At 37.4% G+C, this 10,803-nt stretch overlaps 2 protein-coding genes across 2 annotated transcripts in view; one reads left to right on the forward strand and one right to left on the reverse strand.

The window, feature by feature from the left end:
* The first annotated feature begins 26 nt into the window (after positions 1–26).
* On the forward strand, positions 27–3,729 carry LOC132170634 (U1 small nuclear ribonucleoprotein C). Its single transcript, XM_059581681.1, has 5 exons — positions 27–151; positions 270–312; positions 1,272–1,569; positions 2,150–2,422; positions 3,478–3,729. The coding sequence occupies exons 1-4, from the start codon at positions 144–146 to the stop codon at positions 2,407–2,409; spliced, it is 609 nt and encodes a 202-aa protein (XP_059437664.1). The 5' UTR covers positions 27–143; the 3' UTR covers positions 2,410–2,422; positions 3,478–3,729.
* A 2,759-nt stretch (positions 3,730–6,488) lies between these two features.
* The window catches only part of LOC132169088 (uncharacterized), a 5,102-nt gene continuing 787 nt past the window's right edge, over positions 6,489–10,803 (reverse strand). Inside the window, exons 3-8 of the mRNA XM_059580175.1 lie at positions 8,703–10,702; positions 8,325–8,594; positions 8,104–8,184; positions 7,776–7,887; positions 7,615–7,681; positions 6,489–6,705 (exon numbers count right to left, since the gene is read on the reverse strand). Coding sequence (XP_059436158.1) covers positions 6,654–6,705; positions 7,615–7,681; positions 7,776–7,887; positions 8,104–8,184; positions 8,325–8,594; positions 8,703–10,702 — 2,582 coding nt within the window. The 3' untranslated portion in view covers positions 6,489–6,653. The remainder of the gene's footprint in view (positions 6,706–7,614; positions 7,682–7,775; positions 7,888–8,103; positions 8,185–8,324; positions 8,595–8,702; positions 10,703–10,803) is intronic.

Here is a 10,803-nt window from a genome sequence, read left to right on the forward strand (position 1 = left end):
TTAATCAAACAAAAATCACTACTTTTTACTCTCATAGACAAAGTCTCTCTCTCTCTCTCTCTTTGCTAGGGTTTTTGCTCCGAGTCTCTGCACCTAGGGTGTCTCTTCTCTGCAATCAGATACAATTCGAGCTACACACAGCCATGCCACGGTGTGTTCTTTTTTGTTCTCTTTGCTATGCTATCTTTCACGTATTCTTACCTCATTATTATGAATTTTTCATGCTGATATATATATGTGTGTGTATATTGACGGATACGATTCTGCAGATACTACTGTGATTATTGTGACACCTACTTGACCCACGATTCGGTAAGCCCCTTTGTTCAAGTTGATGCTTTTCAAAATTGATTGATGCATTTGATTTTGTGTATATCTCCTAGAGCTTCTTATTATGTCCTTTTTTTGTTTTGTTAATTTGTTGCGAAAGTTTTGAGGATTAGTGCTAAGATTGAACCAAATGACGCGAATGCTGTTTTCTTTCACTGAAGTTGACTGCAAAACAGTGCAGGAGCTAGTTAATTTAAGTGGGGAACCATGCAAGTTAACTTTCACTAGAAAATGTCCTTTTTTTCTTTTCTTTTTTTCTCTTTTTTTTTTTTTTTTGTCTCGTTTTGATATGTGCATTTTTTGGGGTGCTTTTGATTTTCTTTCCTGGTGGTCGTTTAATTGTGAAACAAAGAACTAAAGAATTTATTATTATTATTATTATTATTATTATTATTATTATTATTTTTTATAGTCTAAAGAAAACAATATGGTTGATGTTGAGGGTAGTTATCTTTAAGGTTTTTGTTATTTTGAGTCTTAGTTAGCTCCTAAGAAAGTCTGATTATTTTCTGGGTACAATTGGTATTGTTTGTCAATGGTCGTTTTATACTATGTAAGAATAAGAATAGTTTTTCCCGAACTTCTTGCTGTACCAGAGTTGCTTTGCTTAGCTTAATGGTTTAGCCTTTTCAACTTGATTGTGGTCTTAGTTTGAACTAGCAATATCACTTATCAAAATAAAAATCAAATGAAGCTTAGCTTATTAAGTGCAAGCTCTATGTTTGCTTAATTGTTTATTGTGGGTTTACTGGGTTCTCGGATTTTAAAATTACGGTTATAAAAACAATTGCATGTCGGTGAAAACCTGGTTTACAAGTGTCTGTGCCTTTTGAAGTCTAAAATGTTGTATGTGCAGTCTCATGTTTATCATACTTGCAGCTTCTAGAAAGTGAGATAATGAACATTTGTATATTGTTGACGATCTCATTTTTATATTTCAGCCATCTGTAAGAAAGCAGCACAATGCAGGTTACAAGCACAAGCACAATGTTCGGACATACTATCAACAATTTGAGGAGCAACAAACCCAAAGCTTGATCGACCAAAGGATTAAGGAACATCTTGGGCAAGCTGCAGCTTTCCAGCAGGTTGGTGCTGCTTACAATCAACATCTAATGGGTCAGAGGCCCCGCCTTCCTGTTCTACCTACACCCGTAATGGCACAGATACCTGGAAGTTCACCATTACTCCCAGGGATGAGGCCTCCTGTTTTACCAAGACCAATTGCCGGGCCTCCAGGTAAATTGGATAGTGTGTGTATATATATGTTGGCATCTCATTTCTGGTCCATGCATTAATCCATGTTTTTGCACATTTTGCATGTAGATTTTCTTTTCTTTTTTTTTTGTGTTTTGACCTCTTATGTGCCCTGCTATCATTTCTTCTAGTTCAAACAGTTGTCATGTATCTGACTGGATCTATTGCTGTTGCCACTGATAGTTGATATTATTGTGCACATCTCTGTTCTTCCTTCTAGTGATTTTCTGCTGCTGTAGGTCATCCAACTTTCATTTGAGTTTCCCACATCATAGCAATCAAACAGTAGATAGACAAGAACATTGGTGGATTACCTCGTTATATGTCTGACATGTTTTCTAAAAAACTACCAGTATGTTCTCAATCAATCAAATGGTGTACTTTTCTATCCTTGTCTTCTCTGTCAGACACATGCAATAGAATTTTTATGCTAGTCCTCTTCCGCATTTATGTTTTATGCTTGGATCTTCATGCCACCATGTTTGATCCATATGCAAGACATGCAATCTTTCCTTTGTCCTTAAGGATGTACTATATTCAATATTTTTGTTGGGGTTGGCAGGGTATCTGTCTTCTCCGACAATGCCACCTATGATGATGCTTCCACCTGGTGCTCCTTCCATGCCTGGTCAATTGAATGCTATTCCAAGGCCTCCTGTGAGTGCAGCCACAACAGTTCCTGGAAACACAGCAGCACCCACTTCCAATGGTGCTCCACCTATGGTCATGCAGCCATTGTATCAAGCCAGTCCAGCACCATCAACAAGTGGGGGCTATGATAATCTCAATTCCAATGCCCAAGCTACTGAGGCTAGTCATTAGCTATGAGAAACTGGTTGGTTTAACTTCCTGTCTATAGCTAAAGGAATCTGAAATATATTTAGTGTATTACAAATTTACAATGGTGCCTATGGGACATTGAGCACTGTGAGAATTCATTTGGTACAAAGAAATCATCAAATTTTGTTTCTATTGATATAATGGGACTCAATGTTTTTCTCCTAATCCATCTCTGTCATTACACTTACCAAATAATAATAATAATAATAATAATAATAATAATAGTAATAATAGTAATGGGACTCGAATTTATCTTGTTGATATTACAGGGAAAAAAAAACTTGAAGCTGGCTGACACAGCATGTATTGGCCTCACCTAAAATTTGAATCTATTAGAGAAAATTAACAAAATTATGTCAACTTGGGAATTGAGAAATATATTGCTTACTAAAGGTATGAATGAATCATTTCAAAAGTTATTCATAAATGCTATTTTGTGTTTTACTTTTGTCTCTATGCTCTGGTGGGCATATAACTAAGCATGACATACAAGATACTTATTGCAGAAGTTATTTGACTTGTTAATGCTGGAGTACAGGAGGAAGAGGGAGAGGAGTGGGGAGGTGATAAATATTTTAATTAATGCCGTAGAATAGATTGTAGGAACAGATTTGTACATCACTTTGTTAGGCATTATTCCTAAGCCATGACCAGGATGATAAGAATGAAATATATTCATGTAGCAGAAGTGACTAAAAGAAAGATAAGAGTGAGGAAACAGAGGGGATTTTCACATTAAACAAACAAAAAAAAAAACTGAAATTTTAGCAAAAGAGGTAGGATGAAGAAGAGAAAGAAGAACTCTAAGGAAGTGTCAAATGAAATTCCCCACATTAGTATTTTTGTTTAGTGACTTCTCAAACTTCTTGCATCCGGTGACTTCCTTGTATATTAGTAATGGAACTAGAGAAAATTACGAAAGTCCTGCATGTATTTTATGTTTTTTGTTTGTTTGTTTTGTTTTTGTTTTTGTTTTGATAAATAAATCTGTTTAATGCCCCGAGTACCATAACCATATGATTGTGACATCAGTGATAATGCTTGTCACAGGCAAACAAAGCAAGCAAGAAATTCTTGTGGTACAACAGACACCTCAGTTGGAATTTCCATCTCATGGTCTTGTAATCCTCACTATGTAATGTTCTTTTAAGAGGTTGTCAGCTGGTGGCTGAATGTAGAGAATAGTTGTGGAATCTCATTTATGTAAACATTATATAACATTGATACATTTCTAGTTGTGGCTACAAGAAAAGTTTTGCATGTCCAGAATTATTATCTAATTTGAATTGCTCTTATTCTGTAGCAGAGATTGTTGCTTGAAATATGGATTTAGAAAACAATTTACAAGCAAGTGCAAGTGCGCTGGTTGAAGGATGAGACATATATTTTGGCAAATTTACAAGCAAGTGCTAGTTGAAGGATGAGACAGATTGGGATCCCCAATATTTTGGCAAATCCTATTGTAGTTTTCTTTGGCTCTGCCTTGTGCAACCTTCACTCTTCCCATCAAGGACCATTCCTTATTTATGAATGGTACTAGAGCTTGAAGATAAATGCTACAGTAAGATTCTTGGTGAGCCTGTGGCATGTCTTCCAAGGATCTAGAATAGATTGAAAGGACATATATGTTCTGCATGACTCATGAGATAGAAGCGAGCCTAGGCTTTTTTTTTTTTTTTTTACTGTACCCTCAAGTATTTATTTTGGATATTAGTTTTTTTTTTTTTTTAATAATAATAAAAGAAAAGCCCTAATGGGGCCTTCTATGCCGATCATAGTGGGGCCTTTTTCTTTTTAGGTGTTTTCTTGTACATAAGAACTAAACAATAAATTACAATAGGCTGGGTAACCTAAACAAAAAGCTCCAAAATCACCATATCAGATCGGGTAAATAGAAAAAAAGAGGCAATGCATTGAATGAATGATGCGGGTTTATGATTTTTTGGCACAAAGACCAAGAAAATTGACCAACAATTAAAGTGGTAATATAAGGTGTGTAGAGATGGCACAACCAAAAGGTCTAGGAAATAGCACGAAGCTGTAAATGCTCTATAAACCTTTCCAAACCCCAAAGAGCAGACGAACAAATGGTTGCCGGAACTCTTAAATACAAGGAAAATAACAACAGACAAATAAAAACAAGAGTAAAAACCTAGAACAAACAAGCAAACAACATAAAAAGGAAATAAATAATACAAAACAATAACGTCGTTGGCTGATGGGGCGAAGGAAGGCCATATGGTGGCTGTTGGTGACCGACGCGTGTAGGCCACTTGCCGACAGTGAATGTTGAGAAGTAGCAACTAGATCTAGGAGACCGGGAACAATGGTGGGAGGTGGCAAAGCGGAGGAGATTTGTCTTCATACATCGGCGCATGTGGGACACGCGTGCACGAGTAAGATCCACTCGCAGGGAGAGGCCGGAGCTGAGGCTTGGAACGGTTGGAGGAGGCGGTGACCAGACCATGGATAGGGCCTCCGATGAGGCAAGTAGGACCTTAAAGGAGGTATTTAGAACCTCTTAGGAGGCAGGAAAGAGAGAGGGAGGGAAGGGAGAGGGGCTCAGAGGGGAAAGGCAGGGAGGAAACTTCCTCCTCCCATGGCTGCTTGGGAAAGGAGGGGGGATTTTTCTTGAGGTGAGAGAAGAGTGTTTTGCTCTCTAGTGAGAATTCATTCTTGTATACTTCTTGTGTACTAGGATTGAGTATATATATATATATATATATATATATATATATGATCTTAATGATTCTTATTTAAATTGATTACAACATGCCTCTAAAGCAACTGAAGTTGTTGCTCCTACAGTGTGGTTGATAGTTTAATACTAAGCAATGATTCTAGTAGTCACCAGCGTGGTTCATTTATTGAAAATCATTTAATCAACATGCTTAACATACACAAGCACAAACTTATTCCTCTTGATTCGGCAAAAGAATTTGAGAAAGCCTTGAACTATGGCCCCCCAAGGAGGGTGGTGTTGCTGCAGTGATTGAAAAGTGAGCACATATGGAACTTTTCCTTTCCAGCAGATGTGAATTTGGTATAGTAGGTCAAGAGTTCACCAAAATGGGATGGAGTTTTGTAAGTATCATACCAAGCATGTCATTATCCCTCGCGGTTTGGTCGTCAAAACCGTCTAGCAACACTATGGATCTGAAGAAATTCATAAATAAATGCAGAAATAATAAAAGCGGAATAATAAAAGGCGACCTAGATTATTTCTCAATACTCTCCCTCACGTGCAGGCCGATATTTTTCCTGGTCCTTGTCATGGGGTAAGTAGTGTAGGCCCCATTCGTCCTATAGTAAGCTTTAATACCAATGTTAAATTGCCAGTTATCTCAACAACTTAAGCTCATAGGAAAAGGTAAATTTAATCATTTAATCATTATTTTAATAGGTGAACCCCAACACATGGAATATTTAATTTAAATGAAGGGTGATTTGACGGAATCAAAGTTTAATCCCATGACCTTTGGCTCTGATATCATGAAGAAATTTGTGAGCTTAATTCATCTCATAAAACTGGTTATATAAGAAAAAGTTGCACATTCTTTATAAAGATGTCCAAGGTCTTGTCCACAAGTAATGCGAGATTATTTTTCAACAAGTTATACTATCATAAGACCCTTAATTTTAGTTTAATCCATATAAATTAAAACATGTTAATAACTTTGTTCCTTTAGGTGTAGTTTAAAATGAAAATAAGCACAAAAAAATAAAAAAAAAATAGAGCAAGAAAACCTAGATTCTGATTATCCAAGCACTAATGTCCGAACAAGAGTGCTACACAAATCAAATGAACCTATGCTTTATACTTTTGTGAGCATGTGTATTAGCTAGTGTCCTTAAAGATTCATTATAAGCTCCCAAATCCTAGGTATAGATGACAACACTGGGTAAGAAACAGAATAATTTGGTGCAATTCTTCACGCAGGAATTTGGTGAACTTTGACACAAACCAATATGCAAAGATTCTATGATCATAATGAACACCCAGGTAATCTTGCATTGATGTAAAATTTACAACAAAAATGAACACTCCATACCTTTCTGATTTCGCTGCAAGGAATTCTATGATGATGAAGACAAGTACATAAAAAATAGTTACATATGTTTACATAAACAGAAAAGTTTGATCGATCATGTGCTGAAGTATTCCTCTTCACTATGCATGGAGAGCTTACCAAGGTGATTTGCAAAAATGAAAAGGCACGTGGCTTCTAGTCATGTGCTAAGCGATTTCTTTGGACTTGATCTATGAAGAGCTTATGTCTGTTATTGAGAAAATGAACAGGAGTGTTAAAGAAGCAAGTGGCTGAAAAGATGCACTGCATTTTCTAGATGAGACTAGCATACACTCACCAAAAAGAAAAAAGAAAAGAGTAGCATACACTTACTGTACATGCAATATGTATTGAACAATACTAAAAATTATATTTTTATCTCACAAATATCCACAATGTTGACATGACAGTGTCAACCAACCCTTAAAAAGTCATTGTTAAATTTTTTTAAAAGATTTAGTTGAGACTGCCATGTTAACATTGTAAAATAATTGTGGGATAAAAATATAATATATAGCATTACTCATATGTATTTCATCTAATACATGACACATAATATGCCCTTGCAAGTAATGGCCTGGCTAAAACTACAATCAGTTGTATCAGGTTCTCAGAAGTTATCCATTGTTCACTGTTTATTTTATTTTTAAACAAGGTGGATGATTCAATCTGTGACACTCTTGCACAGGAACGAAACAGAAGCTTAAGTTGATAGTTATACTCATCTTCATCAGATCAAATTCTCAAGTAATTTGGCGAGATCTTTAGCACTTTATACCATTCCAAACTGAGTATGAAATGAGCTGCTGCAACTCCAAACTCCAGGATAGGAATCAGTTGCCCTTTACATGTGACGGGTTATTCATGTATTCAGTTAAAATATTCATAAAGAACTAGGCTCACATTATTAGCAATTTAGCAAATATGAAACGTTATCTACATTTTTTCATAATTTTTCTTATATGTCCTCTCAAAAGCATGAAAAACTTTCAAGTGGATACTAGTTAATTAGAGTTAGTATTAAACCAGATTTCTAGAGCCTGTTGAATGCTGGATCCAAACTCAGCCCAGCTTGCATATGCAAATATTGCAATGTAGTTGTCATACCAATACTCACCTTTTGTATTCCAGTTTCTGGATAACTATCCCGTTCAGTAGAAGCTCTGAACTGTAAACTGCTAGTCCTGCAAGTATAGGTGGTTCCACAGATTTTTTTTTTTAATAACTGCTCTTGAGTGTTTGTTTTATAGAAAAGAAGATGGGATGATAGATGCATACCTCGTTCAAGGAAAGGCCAACATATTGCATGATCTTCGTCACAAGAAAGAATCAAAAGATCATCTAGGACCTTTTCATCCTTTGCTGCAGATATCTGACTTCTCTCCACCGGCTGAGGAGCATTTTATCAGAAAATCAGTAATTGAATTCATTAAGGAGGTGCATGGTACATAGAAAATCATTGCATCTGCAAGATGCAGAGAAAAAGCACAAAAACAGATCCTTCATACAGTCAATTCAACCACATCAGGAGAGGCGCTATGCTGCTACCAACAATAAACTAGTAGCTGCTAGCTGTGGATGTACATATATTGGCAGATACACGCACCTGGCCATGAACTGCCTTGACCAAGCTAGTAATAATTTCTTTAGCAGGTTTAATACTAGCGGTAATGAAGACTCTTTGGCCCTGCTGGCGAGAAGCAAATAGAGAATATGGTACCAGACATCAGCATGCAGAAACACCTCAATTGACAAGACAAAAGTCAAAACCAATTTGCAGTCAAGCCAAAGCTCTATCTGGGTAGAGCCAAATTAAGATATACGTACCTTTAGAAGTGGATGTTGGCTTGCACGAGCCAATGAAACAGGCATGCTAAAGCCGATTTCCTTTTCCTTTTTGGTATCTCTCAGAAAGTAATTCTTCTCATCAATAAGACAGCTTGCTTGTCCACAGCTCTCTAGCCATAAATGTGTCACCACTGGTTTACCAAGAGCAATGGCTTCCAACATATTTCTTGTACGTGCAAATTTGTCGGCTATAAAATGTGTGGCATCCCTGCAACATGAAGCGAGGGATATGCCCAGTCGTGACAGAATCTGCCAGTAGAAAATAAAAAGCAGTTAAGATGCAGCTTATGACTGTTTCGCATGCAGTGTACTAGGGAATAGGAAAAGCTCGCTAAGTTAAAAGCTTCCAAGATCTACCTTTTTCTGCTGCTTGATGATATCGCCATCCAAATGCTGGCTAAACAAGACTCGGACATGTGCCATATCTCTTCGTCTTCTCAAGTCTTTCCATGTAATATCAGGTATTGACTCAGGGGCACCTAGTCTTATAAGCTCTTTCAAAAGGAATGATTTTGGTAGGTTTTTGTAGCATGGTTTTTTGTGATAATCATAATACAAACAATTGGATGATGCTGCATTTCTGCCCTTCGTGGAGCTAAATGTAATAGTACTTTCTGAACCAGATGGCTCGATAGTCTTTTTTGATGGAACTTCCATCTTATGGTTCTTTTCTGTACCATCAGCAAATGATGTATATTCTTTCCCTTCTAGATTTCCAGATTGCATCAAGGCACTGGCACTACACAAACCTGTAGGAAACAATCTTGTATTGATGACAGCTGATTCACAGTTACGAATGGCACCTGCTGAGTCTGGTTCATCAAAGTTTTTCACTAACAAGCTTCTGTCAAAATCATTTTCTGAAGAAGGCCAATGTGGGGTAATGTATACTGATGACCCTGCTTTCCCCTTCACTTTGCCATTGTCTTCTGAGATTTTATGACTTTTAGTCGAATGAACATTGCTTCCTTTTGCATATACAGTAGTGAATGGGGCATAGAGGTTTCTAGATCCATTAGAATGGCTTTGTACATTATGACGTGTTCTTTTCCGTCTAGGATATCTCCATGGATTTGATCTTAAAGAACTGGCAATGGCAGCAACCTCTTGAGTGGAACATTTTTCTCTATCACTCAAAACTTCAACTGTATCAGCAACTATACGGCTCCTCTTTCTTCTGTACTGAATTATACCACCATCATTTATCCTTTCTCCTGGATTATCGAATTGATCCTTACTACTTATCAACTTAACCTCTGACATTAATGGCTTGGTTCTTTGGGAAACAGGAGATAAATTAATACACTTCCCTTGGGAATGTCCTTTGCCAAGTGAGGTATGTTCAACTGATATGAATGAACACATATCAATCTCAAACTCTCTAAGTTTGGCCCTTCCTGAAGATTCCTCTGCATTTCTTTGCATGGTAGGCTTATCAGATTTTCTGCCTGAACTTCCATTTGCATCAGAATAATTTCCACAATGCAGCTGTTTCTCAGTAGAGGACTTCCCTTTTTTCACTTTTGTTGTTGCTGCCAACTCAAGACCGAGCTCCTTAGTTTCTGACTGCTTCTGAAATAAACCAGAACCTCCTCTATTAAATCTTCTAGCAGAACGCTTTCTTCGTGTCGACTTTGTTGGTATGTCTCCTACATCAGAACAAGCACTCTTTTGAAAGGAAGAATGTCCTAAACGAGCTTTTTTCTCAGTTACACCCCTTAGAGATTGATCAAGGGTACTTTCTAGACCTCCATAAGCATCACTGTAACTGCAGCCAGCTGGAGGTCCACATGCTAGAGCTTCCATTGCTTCAGCAGCCACTTGAGTGCCAAAACCAATATCGAACATGTTGGATGCATCCCTTCCTATATCACTATCTTCCAACTGCTGTCCTGTTAACCTTGCATCCAACTGATTATCCAATTCCTTAACACTGTTATTTTCACTTGCTTGTACATTCCTAGCCTCCTGATATCCATTCACTGATCTCTGTCTGCAGCCTCCAAAATCAACAGATGCCTCCACCCTTTTGCAAAAAAAATCACTCTCTCCTTCTCCATGCTGATCACTGCCAGTCCATTCAAAGGTTCCTGTTTTTCCAATTGGGGTTCCACGTGTAATTCTCTTTACCAAAGTTTGAGCTCCCTTTGCACTTGGGACAAGAGGCGATTTCTCCCTCACAGTTTTTCGGTTGTCGACTCCCGGAGACAAGTCCACATTGTTAAATGACAAGAATCTGTCCACAAAGTTGAGTGCATTGTCTTGAGACGACTCCCTAGGTTCCTGAGACCTTGGAAAGTTGTAACCACGTTCGGGTGGATGAGATTGATTTAAATTGATAGAAGACGCTTCATTCCCTTCAAGCACATCCACAGAATAGTACAAAAAAGAAAATTACTAGTTTTCCCCCTCAAAGATTCAGCAACTACATATTCCACTTAACAGGAACTCAGAGATA

The sequence above is a fragment of the Corylus avellana genome, chromosome ca2 (assembly GCF_901000735.1).
Source record: "Corylus avellana chromosome ca2, CavTom2PMs-1.0".
In the NCBI taxonomy this organism is placed as follows: domain Eukaryota; kingdom Viridiplantae; phylum Streptophyta; class Magnoliopsida; order Fagales; family Betulaceae; genus Corylus; species Corylus avellana.

Bases quoted from the DNA above. Each gene is read 5' to 3' on its own strand.
- LOC132170634 (XM_059581681.1), top strand. The intron at 313-1,271 runs GTAAGCCCCTTT...TTTATATTTCAG, and splicing joins CCTACTTGACCCACGATTCG to CCATCTGTAAGAAAGCAGCA. The intron at 1,570-2,149 runs GTAAATTGGATA...TGGGGTTGGCAG, and splicing joins ACCAATTGCCGGGCCTCCAG to GGTATCTGTCTTCTCCGACA.